The sequence below is a fragment of the Littorina saxatilis genome, linkage group LG16 (genome assembly GCF_037325665.1).
Source record: "Littorina saxatilis isolate snail1 linkage group LG16, US_GU_Lsax_2.0, whole genome shotgun sequence".
Taxonomy (NCBI): Eukaryota; Metazoa; Mollusca; class Gastropoda; order Littorinimorpha; family Littorinidae; genus Littorina; species Littorina saxatilis.
Window position 1 is genome coordinate 45,754,273 of NC_090260.1, and position 21,490 is coordinate 45,775,762.

The following is a 21,490-nucleotide window of genomic DNA, read 5'->3' on the forward strand; positions in this document are numbered from 1 at the left end:
GTATTCTGACATCTGGGTAAAGAGACAGCCATGTGAATCTGTGAACAAAAATAGTGTACAAAAGTTTAACAGGCAGTGTGAGCGTTAGCAGCAGAAAAAGCCAACATGTGATTTGATCAGCTCTTGATGTCATATAGGTTTCAAAGATACCAAGCGCGATCACTGTGAGAACGTCCTCACGAAAGTCACATTTGAGTCATTTGACAATCGGACAAACAGCAGCAATGCTGCGAGAGCTATGGCAGTACATTGGCGGCCAGCAAAAGAACCAAATATTCCACAGCCTTGGTGAAGGTTTGCAAGTAAAGAGGTTCTTACCATGATGCTGAGAGGAAAACTCGTTGGCGCGGTGAAGCTGAGTCTGGGAAGCTGAGTCTGTCTTCTCTTCGATGATGGCGCGCCCGGTAAAAGTCTCTTCGATGATGGAATGCATGCGCAAATCTGCGTTAAGTCATAAAGCTGCCGATGTAATCGCAGTTTCGTATAAAAGTTTCCCAAAATTCGGAAGAGCATCAGACACGAATTGTTGCTAATAACATAAACGAATGATTTACGAAATTACTATTCTAGCAAAAGTAAATACATGTGTCATTCAGTGGGCGATCACTGAGTGGTATGGGAATAAAATCGTAGCTGCCTTGATCATGCTGTAACACTCTGTCGTCTGCTAACACCACCGGAAGGTAGATGGTTTGCGATTGATGTCGCTCTAATGTGTTTTTTTTAAATATTTTTAGCGTGTGAGATCTGAGATAGGTTTTTTTTGTATTATATAACCTATTATAGGGTAATTTTGCATCATGCTGTAACAGTTTCAAGAAAGAATGACAAAAAAATTAGAAATACATTGCTGCAAACAACTAAGTTTGCCGAAAATTAGTTCCGGAATGTCACCATTCGCACAGCCATTTTCGAAGAGCTAGCGAGCAAAGGTGCAAGCATCGGATATCTGCGTCCGACCATGTTCGCATTGTTTTTAGAATCCCTCGACCACAAATTAAAGTACGGTTGTTTAATAATTATTCTTATATATCTAGTATCTTCAGGACATCATCTGCCTTTACATCGAGTTTTAAGCCACAGAAATAATAAAAATAAGGGAGTTATGATGCATTTTGTAAGATCTAGCGAGGATGATGATAATGATGGTGAAAATTATGATACTGATGTCGATGATTATCATGAGGATTGAATGAATGGAGCAAAAGAGAGCGATAACTAGAAAAATGAACATCAGCATGTACAACAACAACAACAACAACATACTTCAACAACAACCGTCTGCGTGTGAGTGTGTGGAGTGTTCAAGTTGTTAGTGTATACGTGAGTGTTATGTGTGTGTGTGTGTGGGGTGTGTGTGTGTGTGTGTGTGTATCATGTGCACACATGAAGAATTTACGTCAGTAAAAACAAAAACCTATGAAATTCAGTACATGCATTACAGAGAGAGAGAGAGAGAGAGAGAGAGTGTAAAGGTGGCCGCATTCTCACAGCAGTGTGTGTGTGTGTGTAGAGAGAGAGAGAGAGAGAGAGTGTAAAGGTGGCCGCATTCTCACAGCAGTGTGTGTGTGTGTGTGTGTGTGTGTGTGTGTGTGTGAGTGTGTGTTCCAGTTCCTAATTTCAATACTTGTGCATTGTACATTGATCTTTTTGGTGCAGATGTTTGAACCAATACGTGTAGTTTAAAGCAATGGTTTTGCTCTGAGGTCTTCAAACCAGGATTTATAATATGACTTTTTGTGTGTTTTAGGATTCTTGCAGGATTACAAAAGCAAGTTACATACTGCTTCACATCAGAACAGTTAAACACAACAGTGGACACACAGAATTGTATATTTTCACAAGAGTCTTCACTGACTACGCATTTGCACTCATTACAACAGTTAACACATAATAGTTGTACATTTTCACAAGTCTTCACTGACTACGCATTTCTTCCCAGCACTCATTACAACAGTTAACACATAATAGTTGTACATTTTCACAAGAGTCTTCACCGACTACGCATTTCTTCCCAGCACTCATTACAACAGTTGACATATAATAGTTGTACATTTTTCACAAGAGTCTTTATTGGCCTATGACATGACAAGTGCTACAGTAAACTGATCTATGACATGACACTTTGACCAATGATATGGTATAACAAGACAGATGCTACTTGACCTATGACATGACCAAATAACTTTGATCTGACATGACACGTGCTTCACTGAAATGGCAGACGACACTTTAATCTACGATATATCACATGCAATTTTGAACTAAGACATCACTCATGCCACTGTAACCTATAACATTACCTAAGAAGCTTCTTTAACCTTCAACATGCTTCCTGTGTCGTGGACAACCCAGAGCCTCACAAAAGTGTCTGTATCACTGGGATTTTTTAATTGAAACTTTGTGCAATCCTCAAACACAACAGGCAGCCCCCTTTGACCATTTTCTGAAGAACTATCTTTGTAAACAGACAAATAAACAATGAGTAATTTGAACTGGACCGTCCGGACAAAATACACATGAGATAATCTACAGTCAAGACCGGATGTAAGAAAGTGGTCGGGACCCACTTTTTGTCTTTCATACATCCGGTCTTTACTAAATCCGGTTAACCGGATGTATGAAAATATTGTGGATTGACTTTCATACATCCGGCCACGCGTCTGTTACTTGATAAAAGTAGGGGTTTTTTCATATCATTTTTGTATTTATTTGTTTTTTTTTATGTTTAAATGTTTTGATACATATCCTTGTTAGAAGAAAAGGTTTGTGAATAACAAGTGGAAAAGTACATGTACTTACATACACTGACACAGTCAGGACAACCGATAGAAAGAGCAACTGTTTGTGTAAGGAACTGTTCTGCTTTGCATAAGGCCGTGCACTCTCCGCCCCCCACCCCCACCCCCCCCCCCCCCACCCCCGTGTGTGTATGTGTGTGCGCGTACGTGCGACGCACGTGTGTGTGTGTGTGTGTGTGTGTTTGTGTGTGGCTCAACTGTATTGTGTGTGTTCCCTCCACAACCCTTTTGCGCTTTTGACAATGTTTTTGGTCGTGGAAGATTTGTAATGACCGTTGGCGTAGCAAATAACATTTTCTGAGTTCTCTCTCTCTCTCTCTCTCTCTCTCTCTCTCTCTCTCTCTCTCTCTCTCTCTCTCTCTCTCTCTCTCTCTCTCTCTCTCTCTCTCCAAAACGTACACATTTATAACACACACACACACGCGCGCGCACTGAATACAAAAAAGTGAGTTAAACTTAAAACCAGTTTAACGGATTAAAACAACAACAACAACATAAAAAAACTGAGTCACACCCACGACCAATGCCTCTGGTTTTAATTGTACAAAAAAATGCCTTCCTGGGCTATTATGGCTCTTCAGTCATGACAAATTTATAACAGGCTAAAATGACTGAATAGACAAACAAAACAGATTATTAATGGAGTTAAACATAAAATCAGTTTAATGGATAAAATCAACAACAACAACAACAAGAACATAACAAGTCGCGTAAGGCGAAATTACTACATTTAGTCAAGCTGTGGAACTCACAGAATGAAACTGAACGTAGTCCGCCGCTTGTGCAAAAGGCAGTGAAAGTGACGAGCCTGTTTGGCTCGGTTGCGCTGTGCTTCATAGCACGCTTTACTGTACCTCTCTTCGTTTTAACTTTCTGAGCGTGTTTTTAATCCAAACATATCATATCTATATGTTTTTGGAATCAGGAACCGACAAGGAATAAGATGAAATAGTTTTTAAAACGATTTCGGAAATTGAATTTTAATAATAATTTTTATATTTTTAATTTTCAGAGCTTGTTTTTAATCCAAATATAACATATTTATATGTTTTTGGAATCAGAAAATGATGAAGAATAAGATGAACGTAAATTTGGATCGTTTTATAAAAAAATGTTTTTTTTACAATTTTCAGATTTTTAATGACCAAAGTCATCAATTAATTTTTAAGCCACCAAGCTGAAATGCAATACCGAACACCGGCCTTCGTCGAAGATTGCTGGGCCAAAATTTCAATCAATTTGATTGAAATTTGATTGAAAAATGAGGGTGTGACAGTGCCGCCTCAACTTTTACAAAAAGCCGGATATGACGTCATCAAAAGTATTTATCGAAAAAAAGAAGAAAACATCCGGGGATATCATTCCCAGGAACTCTCATGTCAAATTTCATTAAGATCGGTCCAGTAGTTTGGTCTGAATCGCTCTACACACACACACAGACACAAGACACACACACACACACCACAACCCTCGTCTCGATTCCCCCCTCTACGTTAAAACATTATTTTAGTCAAAACTTGACTAAATGTAAAAACAACAACAAGAACATAAAAACAACAACATAAAATATAACAAAATAAAATACAACAACATAAAATACAACAACATAAACAGATAACAACTGATTCACATCCATGACCAATGTCTCTGGTTATAAATGTAACACAAATGCCTTCTGGGATTTTATGGGTCTTCGTGACGAATTTGTAACAGGTTAAAAAAATGATTGAATGGAGAAACAAATTAAACAGAACAACTCGTTGACAGCTATAGAATCTGGATAAAAATCAGTTGGTGGGGAAGTTTTCAGGGCATCCTCATTTGGTGACTTGGGTCTACTTTCGTTTTCTTACAACCGGTCTTGCAACAACGCATTTGTGCTGCTCGGGACCAGAGATTTGCTTTTATACAACCAGACTTTTATACATCCGATTTTCATACAACCGGAAAATTCTGAGTAATAACAAAGAGTAGCTTCTGCCGGGACCCTGCCTACCCTGATGTTTCACTGACTCTTGTGACGACGAACACTGGTCAAAGAATTCAGCCTGAGTTTGTGTCGTCTGTTCCTTCATGATACTTGCTGTGCTCTCTGTTGTGAAGTCTGCTTGGACCGACACTGCAACACACAAAACAAACACAGTGCAGTACATGTAGTGAGCAACCGGACATTTTTCAGAACCAAGGAACTGACAATTTAAGTCACCAAATGTAATGACGTTTCAAGAAAGAATAAAAACAATCATTGCCCCCCCCAAAAAAGCACTTTTGACATAATACATAAAATGTTACTGTGATACCAAATTGTCTTACCCATGTATGTATGATGCTATGCGCCAGTGATGTATGAATGCTATTTATTTTTGTTTTTATCACACAGCAAGCTGCTTTCCTCGTGTATTTTTTTATGTTCATTCATGTATTGTACACTTGGCAATAAATTATCTATCTATCTAATTATCTATCTTATCTATCTATCTATCTATCTACCCCTTTCATACATCCAGACTTTCATACATCCGGTGTTTTATACATCCGGTCTATACTGTAATAATAATAATAATAATAATGGACATTTGCTATAGCGCATAATCATATATATGCTCAATGCGCTTTACAATAACTAGAATTAACATAACTAATAATAAAACCATACACAATGAACAAGACCCACAATCTACATAACATAGCATACTCAGCATACTCCATGCAAGCAAACACAAAAGCTTAACACACTCCTAGCACACACTCGAGGGTGAAGCGTCCGAAGAAGCGGCAGTCCTATCAGGCCCCAGGGCACTGTCTTAGGACCCCTGATGTTCCTATGCCACATCAATGACCTGCCTGAATCTACGAAGTCAACAGTACGACTCTTCGCAGATGACTGCTTGCTGTACCGGGAGATCCACACCTTCCAAGACCACCTCACCCTGCAGGCAGACCTCAAACAGCTGGAGATCTGGGCCAAGAAGTGGGGCATGCGTTTTAACGCGCAAAAGTGCTACATCCTCTCCACCAGAAGCAAATCGTCCTACCTATACAGCCTGGATAACGTCATCCTCCAGCAGGTCCAACACAACCCCTACCTTGGGGTACTACTCTCCGCCGACCTGAATTGGTCTTCCCACATCTCCAACATCTGCCGCAAAGCTGGATCAACTGTGGGCTTCCTACGCCGGAATCTCCGGAACTGCCCACGGGAGTGCAGGCGCCTGGCGTACATAACACTTGTCCGATCCACGCTGGAGTATGGAGCTACCGTGTGGGACCCTTACCTCCGACGGGACATCGAAAGGCTGGAGAGAGTTCAGCACCAAGCAGCCCGCTTTGTCACGCAAGACTACAAGTCGAGAAGCCCGGGCTGCGTCAGCGACATGCTGAAAACCCTGAACCTCCCCCCACTGGAAGAGCGCCGCAGGCAGTCACGCCTCAACCTCCTCAACAGGATCTCTGAGGGCCTGATCCCCGCACTCCCTCCAGACAAGTTCCTCACCCCGGCCGTTAGCGGACGACGAAGAGTCATCCCCACAAGGTTCCAGGGGTATGAAAGCAGCAACATTATCGAGCGGCAGGCCGTCAACAACACACGAGGCTTCCGCATCCCCACCTGCAAGACAGACCAGTACAAGAACTCCTTCGTACGGACAGTCGCAGAGTGGAATCAGCTGAGTGACGCAGACCTTCCAGCACGACCAGCCCAGCCAGCCAGCGCAGCATCCTCAGCGCTGAGACTGCCATCATCAGGGCTGCCCCAACACTGATTGCCTACAGAGCCCAGTAGTTTTTATCATTTTAACAAGTTGCAAAGAGTGGGAAAGACATTGAAGCAACAGCCTGTATGACTCGTCCCACCAAAGTCAGGACTTTTATTGTACTCTAAATTATTATCATGTGCTCTCCCGCATCCGTTGCGAAGATGACCAACAGTGGTCCCTGCAACGTAACAAATCCAGATCCAGATCATCTGGACCATGTTTCTGTGCGCTTCTTTTTCTCCTTTCTTCTGTATGAATTAGCATGTGCTGCTTTAAGTTGGTAGAGAGAGCAAAGGAGGAACTGCAATGAGTACATTCATATGATCTTCTTCACAGAGCCCCCTTCAAAAGAGCCTTGGTACCAGGCACTTCTATATTGCCTTTCACCTGTATGAGTTAGCATGTGTCGCTTTAAGATGGAAGGGCGTCCAAAGCATGCACTGCACTGTGCGCATACATATGGCCTTCCACCTGTGTGAGTGACCATGTGCTGCCTTAATTTGGTAGTATGATTGAAGGATGCACTGCACTGTGTACATCTATATAGTCTCTCACCTGTGTGAGTTAGCATGTGCTTCTCCAACGTGGATTGCCAACAGAAGGATGCACTGCACTGCACACATCTAAATGGTCTTTCAGCTGCATGAGTTCTTATGTGCTGCTTTAACCTTGAGGGCAGACGGAAGGATGCACTGCACTTCACACATACATATGGCCTTTCACCTGTGTGAGTTACCATGTGTCGCTGTAATGTGGAACGTTGAGTGAAGCCTGCACTGCACTGTGCACATATATATGGCCTTTCACCGGTGTGAGTTCCCATGTGTCGCTGTAATGTGGAACGTTGAGTGAAGGATGCATTGCACTGTGCACATATATATGGCTTTTCACCGGTGTGAATGACCATGTGCTGCTTTAGCGCCGATGTCTGACTGAATGAAGCATTACACTGTGTACAGGAATGTTTCTTTGGTGTTGTGTGTGCTATCGCTCTTTTATTTTGTCCTGTGCAGTTCTCTGTTTGTGTTGTCATGTGTTTGTCAAGACTTTCCCCCTGCAAACTGTGTGACCGACAAGCTGTGAGGTGATCCAATCCAGTGCTGCTTCCCTCTGAACATACGCCATCTTGTGATGAAGGACTCTGACTGTTGCAAAATGACCTTGTCAGCTGTGTCGTGTCGTCTCTTGCCATTGCGCTTGATTCAGCGCCGGCTCCTTCATCTCGGTGTGTTGGAATAAACTGTGTGTCCCCTGTCACAACTGTTGTGTCTTCTGCATCTCTTGACTCGGACTTGATGTGTTCACTCACTTGTCTGTTGTGATGTTTCACTGACTCTTGTGACGACGAACACTGGTCAAAGAATTCAGCCTGAGTTTGTGTCGTCTGTTCCTTCATGATACTTGCTGTGCTCTCTGTTGTGAAGTCTGCTTGGACCGACACTGCAACACACAAAACAAACACAGTGCAGTACATGTAGTGAGCAACCGGACATTTTTCAGAACCAAGGAACTGACAATTTAAGTCACCAAATGTAATGACGTTTCAAGAAAGAATAAAAACAATCATTGCCCCCCCCAAAAAAGCACTTTTGACATAATACATAAAATGTGTTGTTAACGACACACACCTCATTTCTCTTCTTAGTTTCACCTTTACCGGATGACGCTTTAAACTACACATTCTGGATGATAGACTCAAGACTAAAAATGTTTACTGTCCTTATAAAAACAAGGAAAATTGCCATGCAGTGTCAGCCGATCACAGACGTAAAAGACATGCATCACATTTACTAAGAATTAAGGATTGCACTTAATCAATCAATCCATCAATGACGCTTATATCGCGCATATTCCGTGGGTACAGTTCTAGGCGCTCTGCAGTGATGCCGTGTGAGATGAAATTTTATACGGCCAGTAGATTGCAGCCATTTCGGCGCATATTTACCTTTCACGGCCTATTATTCCAAGTCACACGGGTATAGGTAGACAATTATTAACTGTGCCTAAGCAATTTTGCCAGGAAAGACCCTTTTGTCAATCGTGGGATCTTTAACGTGCACACCCAATGTAGTGTACACGGGGGGAGTTCGGACACCGAAGAGAGTCTGCACACAAAGTTGACTCTGAAATAAATTTCCGCCGAACCTGGGATCGAACTCACGGTGAAGGTTAAAGACTTCATGCTTACTTTGTAAAGTTTCTTTCTTTCTTTCTTTATTTGGTGTTCAACGTCGTTTTCAACCATTCAAGATTATATCGCGACGGACTTTGTAAAGTGAGGGGCAATGTTAGCATAGTCAGTGTATAATAGGTACACCATGCTACCAGTAAAAAGAAAGAGTACTTTGAACTTCAACTATGCAGAGAGAACATTTGAAATTGAAACAGAGTTTTCGTCTCCAAAGTTGTGCTCCATATGTTCCTCATTCCCTTTCCTTGCTCTTCCATCCCCTCTTCCTTCTCGAGTTCTTTTCCCTTGCATCAATCACACTTTCGGCTATCATCCTTGCATACATTTTTAACAATGTGCCCCCTCTTCCCACCCCCACACACACTGACTCTGTGTGGTGAACAGAGGGCATGGGTGGTTTCATGACTTTCTGTAGGTATTGATACAGTGACAAAAACTTCATCAGTTCAGAAGTGATCTTATTTTAACCTTAGTGGGCAGTTTTCCTGTAAGTGCACTTCCTGGGGGTATTTTTCCTGATTACAGAAATGAGCCCGGTTGAAATTCCTGGCTAAAAAAGAGACAGCACTCAATCTAGTGTCCTACGTGAGACTACAGTAAACTGCGTTCTGTTTTAAATTAGACCCCTTCTGCATCATCAGCTAGTTCCAAGTTTGACTTGTGTGGTTATATGGCTGGCAAACTGACACCAGTGATCATCTAGATGAGACTGTTGACAGCATTTGCAAATGATGCACTTTGATGTTTATGAATACACGCAGCTGTAAAATCTAACCATCATCTAAACACTCACCATGTGAATGTTGCTGTGTCATGCACCATGCTAGTGGTGGTTCTTCTGCAACGTCGATCTCTATATTGACCTCTGGCTCTTGTGAGTGTTGCTGTGTCATGCACCATGCTAGTGGTGGTTCTTCTGCAACGTCGATCTCTGTCTTGATCTCTGTCTTGACCTCTGGCTTTTGTGAATGTTGCTCTGTCATGCACCGTGACACCGATTGTCTCCCCAGTTCTTGTGAATCTCTTTCTGTCTTGACCTCTGGCTCTTGTGAATGTTGTTCTGTCATGCACTGTGACACTGGTCGTCTTACTAGTAGTGGTTCCTGTGTATCTCTTTCTGTCTTGACCTCTATCTTGACCTCTGGCTCTTGTGAATGTTGCTCTGTCGTGCACTGTGACATTGGTCGTCTTACTAGTAGTGGTTCTTGTGTATCTCTTTCTGTCGTGACCTCTGTCTTCACTTCTGTCTTTTTTTCCTCCAGTCTGTCACAGCCTCTCACTGTCTGTCTTACTTGGCTTCTATCCTCTGACTGCTGCTGCAACAATAAAAGGTGATGGTTTCTTCAAACAACTGGATGCTATTCAGATAACCTTCAGCATACAGATGGCCAGTGGAAACCAACATGTACAGTTTTAACCTTCACCGTTCTTCATAGGTCGTGGACGACCCATAGCCTAACAAAATCGTCTTTATCTCTGAAACTATCAGGAGTTTTGATTTGAGACTTCATGTAATCTCCAATCACTATACGACCTTCCCATTGCCCAACTTTTGAAAAATTATCTTTGTAAACAAACAAATAAACGATGACGTAATTTAAACTACACAGTCCCCCCAAAATCTGCGTTTGCTGCCTGAATGGCGGGGTAAAAACGTTCATACACGTAAAACTCCACTCGTGCTAAAAACATGAGTGAACGTGGGAGTCTAATCCTATGAACGAAGAAGAAGAAGAACTACACAGTCCGGATGATGTGGGTGGTGAAAGGCCACCCATATGGAATTACGTAAGAAATTTTACGCTGTTTATCCTTATTCGGATGGCGAGGGTCGTGTACGACCCATACTTTGTAAAGAGGCGGAAAAACGTTCATTCTATTCGGATGGCGTGCAGTGGGTCGTGTATGACCCATACTTTTTACGTTGAATCCTTCTTTGGGAAGTATGTGTCGTACACGACCCACATCATCCGGACTGTGTAGTCCGAAGCATGATCTGGTGAAGGCTAATAACAAAATGGTGTGTGCATTTATAATTGTCCAATCAGACATCATGCAGCAAGGGGATTGCCAACCACTTGCCTGCCGCTACACTGAGCTGCTTGCCACGTGTTGCACAGCACAAGCTGCAAAGGATTCTGCCTGCATTGTTCTTCACAGACAAGTTTAACCAGGGGCTCAGTTGGCGTGTTTTAAGAATAGACTTTATTCCCTGGTGGGAATTCTTGTACATTACAACCGCATCATTCCTGAATTTTGCTCTGAAAGCCTCAAGAATAGATCTTCCATGTTAAGTTCTTTCTTGATTTAATACTCAGAACCCAGGCTTGTCAACTGCAGTTGTTGTGCTAGATAGCTGGGTCATTTGATTATTGTGCAAATTATGGTGATGTCACAACATTAGTGTTGCTGTTCACATACAATATTACCTGAAGCCTGATATCAATAGGCCAAGTCAACATAGGACAGTCTACTTCACTAAGTTCACTGCACAAAGTTTTGGCACTGAAATTTCAGTAAGGACTCAAGTAAGGACAATTAAATTAAACTGAAAACTTCAGAGTCAAAATACTGTGAATCTCAAACCCGCTCACTGTTGCATGTTTTGATATTTTCACTTTAGTCTCAAAGAGAATAACAAATTGTCACACCAATGCTACATGGTTATAATGATGGGAAGATTCCGCTCCCACAGAGTACAAAATACAGTGGATCAAAATGCAAACAGAAAATAAATGATGTCAAGCATCATAAAATGTAATCATTCCCTTACATGTGGTTTGTGAGGCTGTAGTTGTGGCGTAGAAACATATCTCACTGGTAATGGCATACCCAGAGGTGGCAAACTTCCTGGTATGAGTTTCCTGCAGCCGTTGTTTACGCTGCAAATAAAAGGTAAACAAAATGAACCCAAACACAAAATATATACCCATTTTATGTGTATTTCATGCCTCTGTTGAAATTCTGCATGTGCTATGTAGACTACAGTGCATCAAACACACAAATAATTAGAAATGTAATTAACCTGCAAGCCGTGTCAGATCTAGAGATTACTTTATTAGCTTTCTTTCTTTATTTGGTGTTTAACGTCGTTTTCAACCACGAAGGTTATATCGCGACGGGGGAAGGGGGGGGGGGGGGGGGGGGGGGGGTGGGTTGGGAGATGGGATAGAGCCACTTGTTAATTGTTTCTTGTTCACAAAAGCACTAATCAAAAAAATTGCTCCAGGGGCTTGCAACGTAGTACAATATCATTCTTATTACCTTACTGGGAGAATGCAAGTTTCCAGTACAAAGGACTTAACATTTCTTACATACTGCTTGACTAAAATCTTTACAAACATTGACTATATTCTATACAAGAAACACTTAACAAGGGTAAAAGGAGAAACAGAATCCGTTAGTCGCCTCTTACGACATGCTGGGGAGCATCGGGTAAATTCTTCCCCCTAACCCGCAGGGGGTACTTTATTAGCTGCTTCATAATATGCCTCTATTGTACGAACACTGAAAAAAAACTACTTCTACTGCTCATAATAGTAGTAATATATAATGTCTTAATAATAATGAAAATAATAATAATAACAAGTACTGGTGTCACATGACTGATGTGAACCAGTTGATTGGCTAATGGCGATGCGCTAAAACTGTTAGCGCACTCTTGGAGTGTGCTAACTTTTCCACAGAGCGTATTCTTCCGCCCTTTGCCTAAGCGAGACTGTACTCGAGTCTCATCCTCAGAATTAATAAATGACATGTAGCTTATTTTCTCCACAATACCAAATGGCCATAAATTTCCTGCTTCTCAATTAAAGCAGAAGTGGGGGTTTTCTGACAGATTGCATGTGCCTGTGCCACTGATCTAAAAATAGAAGCCGCTGCGTCTCAACTAATTTTCGACTTGCATAGATTCTAGAACAAGGCAAGAACAATCGAAATTGAAAATGTGTAGGGTTCAGAACGTTCTTACCATATATATAAGACTTATTACCAGCCTGCCTCATGCGTGCAGATTCAATGCAACGTGACGAGCAATTTTTGTTTTTGAAATGATACTGCCGTTGTTCGATTGCTCTAGCCTAGCAGACAACATAAACCCCGCTCAGCAAATAAACATGTTGGGCAAATGTGAACGAAAAACCGATGGGGATATAATACGTGTAGAGTTCCGAGCATTCTTACCATTCATATTTAGTTCCAGACTCCTCGATGAGTGAAGATACAACACGAGAAACATACATTTATTTTGAAAATGTGCTAACCGTCGAGCAGTCGATCATTGAGTCAATTCAAGGGGCACCACTCTGCACAGTCAATCCGCCGAAACTCGACTGGAGGTTTTGAATCGCAAATGACTTGTCTAAGTGCACAGCCCTTTCTCCGAGTTCAAATGAGATTTCTATTAAAGATTATCACTTTTTAGCTTAACGCTACACTGGAAGTTACCAACAGAAATTAAAACAAGAGTTTGCGTGTGACGAAAGCACGACACACTTGAGACAGCCCACACAAAACTTCAGTCTTCCACGACCTGACCACACAGTTATGCCTATTCAAATGCGCGTAGCAAAATGTGCGTTTTGAATCATCTTTTTTCTCTGGAGGTACTGACAATATCGTTATTGAAACAATCCCAGTGCACTAAGGGATTTATAGAGCAAATCTCGAAAATAAATATTGAACTCATAGCGCTTCATTCAATAATGAATTTTCTCCATTTGCTCTATAAACTCCCTTAGTGCACTTGGATGTCTCAATAACTTAAATAATAATAATAGAACATTAGTATACGCCGATACGGGGTTTCTCTGCAACTAAAAGCACTTAAATACAATAGGTTGGGAAAGCAATAATATAACTGCATACCCGAGGCTGAAATGTTTCCTGGTCAACATATTAAATTGTACTGTACACTTATTAGAGGGAGAAAAGCATGTCAGTTTCTCGCAAATGAAGGACATTGGTGGTAAAATGTCAAAGACTTCACCCCAAATGATGATTCCTTTGTGAGTGCACTGAGTGTTTACGTCCTTGAATGAGAAGGGAAGGATTTAGCATTTCATGCAGCAAGTTTAAATACCATTACTGTTTTTGAACAAACTTGACCCCACGAATGCCAAGTCAATGTTCAGATCTTAGGAAGGGAGGGGGGATATTCAGTGTGCAGTTTACATGAGATCAACTAGGCCGAATGCAAAAGCTGGTCTTAGACAAAAACTGAGTTTGTTACTTCGCTGTATGTTTCTGAAGTTTTTCCTGGACCAGCTTTCTCATTCGGTCACATCAAATGTGAACAACTTTCCATTGACTCAAATGACTGTTTAAGATGCCTCCATAACCTTCATCTCACTTTATTCCCTGACAGTGACACACGAAAATACAAGATAATTTGTTTTTCCTGTTCTCTTTTAATCAAACATGTATGACTAAACGGAGTGCAACTTTTATCGACTGTAAGGTGTAATGTAGCAGGACGGCAGTCCTCGCCCACAGATGCAGGCACTTGGTTACCCCCACCTGCCCCTCGTTACCCCCACCCACTTACCTGCTGCCTGCCAGCCAGCAGCACTCACTCACGACACTGAGCGTAGATTTTGGAAGACTTGTATAAAAGAGGCCAGCTCAGCATGTCCCGCTAGCACTAGCACTACAGACTACAGTACTGAAATATATGTGCTCCCTCACTTTCTTCTCTTTATCTTTCACTCATTCATGCCGAAATTAGTGTGTACTCGCTACCACTACATCAGTGTACTTAAGGCTGGCTCTGTAACTATAGGTCGTTCTTACAATTGAAGTAATTTAACTGTTGGGAACAGAAGAAATAGAGTTCACACTTTGTGCAGCTTGTTGTCGCTGAATGCATGTTAAAAAAAACTGTCAAATGCTTACTTGTTTCTGAGCAAGATTGCAGAAAGTGTCGGGAAGAACTGTGAGAGGTGTCCGGGATGAACCCGACCCCCTGTCTGGTCGTGTGGCTGGTCGATTGATCGTGTGCCTTCTCCGCTCATCGTTCACACCTTTTTTGGCTACTTGAAGAAAGACAGGCCACGATTAATTGTTTGTTTAGCTGGACAATTCGCCAACGTACAATGTGAACCGTCTGTGGTTGACTGTTTTAACACAAAATCGTATCGGAATTTCCGCCATCGGGAGTTCGGCAGACGCCATGTTTTCTCCGAGCGGATGTACGTAACTTGAATGAAGTCGGAATGACTTCCCTTGCATTGTCTTACAACACAAAGCTACTGAAAGAGCAATGCGGACCGAGAGAGAGAAACATGACTTTACCGATTCTAGTAACCTGTGTGTGTGTGACTGTGTGTGTGTGCGCGTGACCTAATGTGTACGTCTCTGAAAAATTAAGAAATAAAGAGAGAGAGAGGAAAGTGAGAGAGCGTGTGTGTTGTTTATGCAACCGAGTGAATAAATATACGCATACAATTTTTTTACCAGCAAAATAGATGGTTTCAGCAGCAAATAGGAAGGAGTGAGCAGCGAATGTGAAGCAGAATAGATTAATTGAACAGCCAAGCAGATTTCGTTAACAGTAAAAAAAGATGCCCCACAGTAGTTCAGATGTAGTCACAAGAAGCCTTATCCAGAAGATGAAAATACTCAGTCTCAGTAATAAAGCGTGCCGTAATAAAGTACATGTCAACCCACGATAGCTAGAAGGCGAACCGGCAAAGCTCAGGTGAATAAGACCCAGATACAACTCTGATTACAGTTCATATGTAGTCACGTTTGTTGAATTCATGTAATCTGCTGCTGTGCTCATCTATTCTGCTGCTGTGGCCATCAATTCTGCTGTCAGTTGTATTTTCTTGCTGGTAAAGTATCTAATTTGCAGTTTAAATATCATTTCAGCTGTTCAAACAGCAAATCTGCTGGTTAACCATCTTTTTTGCTGCTAAAATTTCCAATTTGCTGCTAAGTATATTTTTTGCTGCCAAATATATTTATCGCAGCTAATTTGCTGTTGAAACCCATCTTTTTTTGCTGCTTGTCCATCTAATTTGCTGGTCCATTAAATCCCTGCCATAAATATATAAATATACGGAGCCCCCAGGATCGGGAACCAGCACTCAGTATTCACAAGTTACCTTTATTTTTCAAGGCCGTACGATGGATCGTTCATTAAGATTCTAAAGTTCAAATCAAAGAACTGACAGTGGTCTTCGTCCAAGTTTGTGGAAAGCAGGGGCGGATCACATCCTTTTTAAAGGGGGTTTCCAAAATTCTTTAGGGACCGTAATTCGACGACGCGAAGCTTCTCAGTAGTTGAGGGCGCGAAGCGTTAACTCGAAGAAGACAAATTTAGATTACAAGGACAATTGACCGATGTGGTGCAACCTGAGTCAACAAATTACCCTATACTACTTTCCCAAACCATCACTTTGACACTTAGAAGACAAAGGCCGACTTCTTGGGGGTTCTGGGGGCATGTTCCCCCGGAAAATGTTGATAAAGGTCAAGTGCATGGCTCATGTCGTCAACATTTTGGCTGCGATGAAAATTCTTCAATTTCGGCAGTACTAAGAGGCATCAAGCTTCAAACATTCAAGGAGATATTTAGTCACTCCATGGAAGTTTTCTGTCTGGAGTTTTAAACTCCTTTCAGTGGTAAATTCAAAGTTTGGGAGATTTTTGATCGAGTATCGACAAACTCACCCCTGTTCACAGTGTTACTGATGTCCGAGTGAAGGGTAGAGAGTTTTGTTAGGGCAATTGTGTACGAGATTGTAATCTTGAGTTGTTTTTGCCTACAAAACTGAGTACCGGATTTTTGAATACCTAACATTTATGTTTATGATTGTGTATTTGTGTGTATGTTGTCATAGCTGAATAATACAGTGGAGGGAACCTACATTTGGAGTTGTGTTTGATTCCTGTTTGACAGCATATTAGCTCATTTGCATTCATTCACAGTATTATGAGTCATGTATTATGAGTCATGTGTTATCAGTCATGTATAATCAGTCCTGTATTGTCAGTCATGTATTATCAGTCATGTATTATCAGTCATGTATTATCAGGCATGTATAATCAGGCATGTATAATCAGCCATGTATAACCAGTCATGTATTATCAGTCATGTATAATCAGTCATGTATTATCAGTCATGTATTATCAGTCATGTATAATCAGCCATGTATAACCAGTCATGTATAATCAGCCATGTATAACCAGTCATGTATTATCAGTCATGTATAATCAGTCATGTATAATCAGTCATGTATTATCAGTCCTGTATTATCAATCCTGTATTATCAGTAATGTATAATCAGTCATGTATTATCAGTCATGTATTATCAGGCATGTATAATCAGGCATGTATAATCAGCCATGACCCCCCGCGGGTTAGGGGGAGTCCCATATTGATTTCGCGAATCCTTGTAAATTGTCCTTGCCATCTTTATAGACTGTTAGAGGTGATGTTAGATTCGTTGTTTGAGTGTGTCTTTTTTGTATAGTTGCTTCAGTTTTGATTGAGTCATAGGGTTGTGTATGAAATTTGCATTTAGTCTTTCTTTTTCTTGCTGAGTGTATGTACAGTCAAGAGAGGAGACGGACATGGTGTGAGCTTGTCCAGGGGGGGGGGGGGGGGGGGGGGGGTATATGAACATCTCAGTGGCAGGGGGATGGAAGCACTTGCTAATGAGTGGGAGTGTGTATGCGCGTGGTGTGCACGAGGATGTATGCACGTGAGTGATATTTGTAAATGTGTATTATGATAATATCATCTTTGTATTTATATTATTGAAATTGTTATATCTCGATGTACAGCGCTAAGAGCATAGTTAAATTTGTGAAGCGGCGCTATATAAGCTATCTTTATTATTATTATTATAAAGAATTTACCCGATGCTACCCAGCATGTCGTAAGAGGCGACTAACGGTTCTGTTTCTTCTCTTCTTTTGTCTTATTTCTGCCTTACCAATCCTTTCTGTTTCACCTATATTTCCTTCCAAGAAAACTCTCCCTACTATTCCCTGCAGTTTTCCAATTCTTTTCTTGTTGTCTTATTTCTACCTGACTGGATCCATCACCTTTATTTCACTTACCAAAAGTCTTCTTTTCCACATCCTTATTTCTCTGCATCCCGCATGTCGTATGAGCTAGGCGACTAACGGATTCTGTTTCTCCTTTAACCCTTGTTAAGTGGTTCTTGTATAGAATATAGTCAATGTTTGGAAAGATTTTAGTCAAGCAGTATGTAAGAAATGTTTAGTCCTTTGTACTGGAAACTTGCATTCTCCCAGTAAGGTCATATATTGTACTACGTTGCAAGCCCCTGGAGCAATTTTTTGATTAGTGCTTTTGTGAACAAGAAACACTTAACAAGTTGCTCTATCCCATCTCCCCCCTTTCTCCTATCCCATCTCCCCCTTTCCCTCGTCGCGATATAACCTTCGTGGTTGAAAACGACTTTAAACACCAAATAAAGAAAGAAAGGAAAGAATCAGCCATGTATAATCAGTCATGTATTGTCAGTCAGGTATTATGAGTCATGTATTATGACTCATGTTTTATGAGTCATGTTTTATGAGTCATGTATTATCAGTTATGTATATAGAGTCATGTATTGTCAGTCATGTATAACCAGTCATGTATAATCAGTCATGTTACATGTACTATCAGTCATGTATAATCATTCATGTATAATCAGTCATGTATTATGAGTCATGCATCATGAGTCATGTATTATGAGTCATGTTTTATGAGGCATGTATGATCAGTCCTGTATTGTCAGTCATGTATAATCAGTCATGTATAACCAGTCATGTATAATCAGTCATGTTACATGTACTATCAGTCATGTATTATCAGTCATGTATTATCAGTCATGTATAATCAGTCATGTATAATCAGTCATGTATAATCAGTCATGTATTATGAGTCATGTATTATGAGTCATGTATTATGAGTCATGTATTATGAGTCATGTATTATGAGTCATGTATTATGAGTCATGTATAATCAGTCATGTATAACCAGTCATGTATAACCAGCCATGTATAATCAGTCATGTTACATGTACTATCAGTCATGTATTATCAGTCATGTATAATCAGTCAAGTGTAATCAGTCAAGTGTAATCAGTCATGTATAATCAGTCATGTATTATGAGTCATGTATGATCAGTCCTGTATTGTCAGTCCTGTATTATCAGTCCTGTATTATGAGTCATGTATTATCAGTCATGTATAATCAGTCATGTATAATCAGTCATGTATAATCAGTCATGTATAATCAGTCATGTATAATCAGTCATGTATAATTAGTCCTGTATTGTCAGTCCTGTATTGTCAGTCCTGTATTGTCAGTTCTGTATTATTAGACATGTATTATTAGTCATGTATAATCAGTCATGTATAACCAGTCATGTATAACCAGTCATGTATAATCAGTCATGTTACATGTATTATCAGTCATGTATTATCAGTCATGTATAATCAGTCAAGTATAATCAGTCATGTATAATCAGTCATGTATTATCAGTCATGTATTATTAGTCATGTACAATCAGTCATGTATAATCAGTCAAGTATAATCAGTCATGTATAGTCAGTCATGTATTATCAGTCATGTTTTATCAGTCATGTATTATCAGTCATGTATTATCAGTCATGTATAATCAGTCATGTATTATCAGTCATGTATTATCAGTCATGTATTATCAGTCATGTATAATCAGTCATGTATAATCAGTCATGTATTACTAGTCATGTATTTCCACGCTTGTCTACCATATTTATGTTGAAAGTCAGGAAATAGAAACATTTGCTGTGCACAGATGGAGTCTCTTCTTCTGAGATAGTCTGTCTGTCTGTCTGTCTGTCTTGTTGGATATCTGTCTGTCTGTCTGTCTGTCTGTCTGTCTTGGTGGATGTCTGTCTGTCTGACTGTCTGTCTTGGTGGATGTCTGTCTGTCTGTCTGTCTGTCTGTCTTGGTGGATGTCTGTCTGTCTGTCTGGTTGGATGTCTGTCTGTCTGTCTGTCTTGTTGGATGTCTGTCTGTCTGTCTTGTTGGATGTCTGTCTGTCTGTCTTGTTGGATGTCTGTCTGTCTTGTTGGATGTCTGTCTGTCTGTCTGTCTTGTTGGATGTCTGTCTGTCTGTCTGTCTTGTTGGATGTCTGTCTGTCTGTCTGTCTGTCTTGTTGGATGTCTGTCTGTCTTGTTGGATGTCTGTCTGTCTGTCTGTCATGGTGGATGTCTGTCTGGTTGGATGTCTGTCTGTCTGTCTGTCTTGTTGGATGTCTGTCTGTCTGTCTGTCTTGGTGGATGTCTGTCTGTCTGTCTGTCTTGGTGGATGTCTGTCTGTCTGTCTGTCTTGGTGGATGTCTGTCTGTCTGTCTGTCTGTCTGTGTGGATGTCTGTCTGTCTGTCTTCAGGCATGAAAACTGAAAAAAAAATAAAATACTGAAAACAAAATTCGAAGGCGCGTAGCGCCAAGATTCGCAGGCGCGAAGCGCCAAGATTCGCAGGCGCGATGCGCCAAGACTTCCAGGGGGGTCCGGGGGCATGCTCCCCCGGAAATTTTTTTTTTCAAGGGTGCAATTTGGTGCAATCTGGGGCTATCTGAGCCTTAAAATTGGATTCAAACATGGCCCCAAAACTATTTTACTATAACTATGACTAGGGAAAAAAAAAAAAAAATAAATAAATAAAATTAAAAAAAAAAAAAAAGGAAAAATACGGAAATTAAAAAAAAAAACGGTTTATTTTTTTCAAAAATACGGAAAATACGGAGAATTTTCATGCCTGTGTCTTGTTGGATGTCTGTCTGTCTGTCTGTCTTGTTGGATGTCTGTCTGTCTGTCTTGTTGGATGTCTGTCTGTGTGTCTTGTTGGATGTCTGTCTGTCTGTCTGTCTGTTGGATGTCTGTCTGTCTTGTTGGATGTCTGTCTGTCTGTCTTGTTGGATGTCTGTCTGTCTGTTGGATGTCTGTCTGTCTTGTTGGATGTCTGTCTGTCTGTCTTGTTGGATGTCTGTCTGTCTGTCTTGTTGGATGTCTGTCTGTCTGTCTTGTTGGATGTCTGTCTGTCTGTCTGTCTTGTTGGATGTCTGTCTGTCTGTCTGTCTTGTTGGATGTCTGTCTGTCTGTCTGTCTGTCTTGTTGGATGTCTGTCTGTCTTGTTGGATGTCTGTCTCTCATTCTGTCTGTCTGTCTTGGTGGATGTCTGTCTGTCTGTCTGTCTGTCTTGTTGGATGTCTGTCTGTCTTGTTGGATGTCTGTCTCTCATTCTGTCTGTCTGTCTTGGTGGATGTCTGTCTGTCTGTCTGTCTGTCTTGTTGGATGTCTGTCTGTCTGTCTTGTTGGATGTCTGTCTGTCTGTCTTGTTGGATGTCTGTCTGTCTGTCTTGTTGGATGTCTGTCTGTCTTGGTGGTTGTCTGTCTGTCTGTCTGTCTGTCTGTCTTGGTGGATGTCTGTCTGTCTGTCTGTCTTCAGGCATGAAAACTGAAAAAAAAATAAAATACTGAAAACAAAATTCGAAGGCGCGTAGCGCCAAGTTTCGCAGGCGCGAAGCGCCAAGACTTCTAGGGGGGTCCGGGGGCATGCTCCCCCGGAAATTTTTTTTTTCAAGGGTGCAATTTGGTGCAATCTGGGGCTATCTGAGCCTTAAAATTGGATTCAAACATGGCCCCAAAACTATTTTACTATAACTATGACTAGGGGAAAAAAAAAAAAAAAAATAATTAAAAAAAAAAATTAAAAAAAAAGGAAAAAAAC

At 41.0% G+C, this 21,490-nt stretch overlaps 1 protein-coding gene across 8 annotated transcripts in view; it reads right to left on the minus strand.

Moving 5' to 3' along the window:
* Positions 1–3,322: 3,322 nt before the first annotated feature.
* The window catches only part of LOC138949704 (oocyte zinc finger protein XlCOF6-like), a 53,837-nt gene continuing 35,669 nt past the window's right edge, over positions 3,323–21,490 (minus strand). For 3 of the 8 annotated variants that reach the window (XM_070321495.1, XM_070321496.1, XM_070321497.1), the window contains exon 3: positions 4,782–7,996. In XM_070321495.1, the coding sequence (XP_070177596.1) occupies positions 6,873–7,996 (1,124 nt within the window). In that variant the 3' untranslated portion in view covers positions 4,782–6,872. Of the gene's footprint in view, positions 7,997–9,540; positions 10,064–11,520; positions 11,630–14,639; positions 16,879–21,490 lie in introns of those variants that run through there. The other 5 variants (XM_070321494.1, XM_070321498.1, XM_070321499.1 and 2 more) reach the window with 5 other exon arrangements.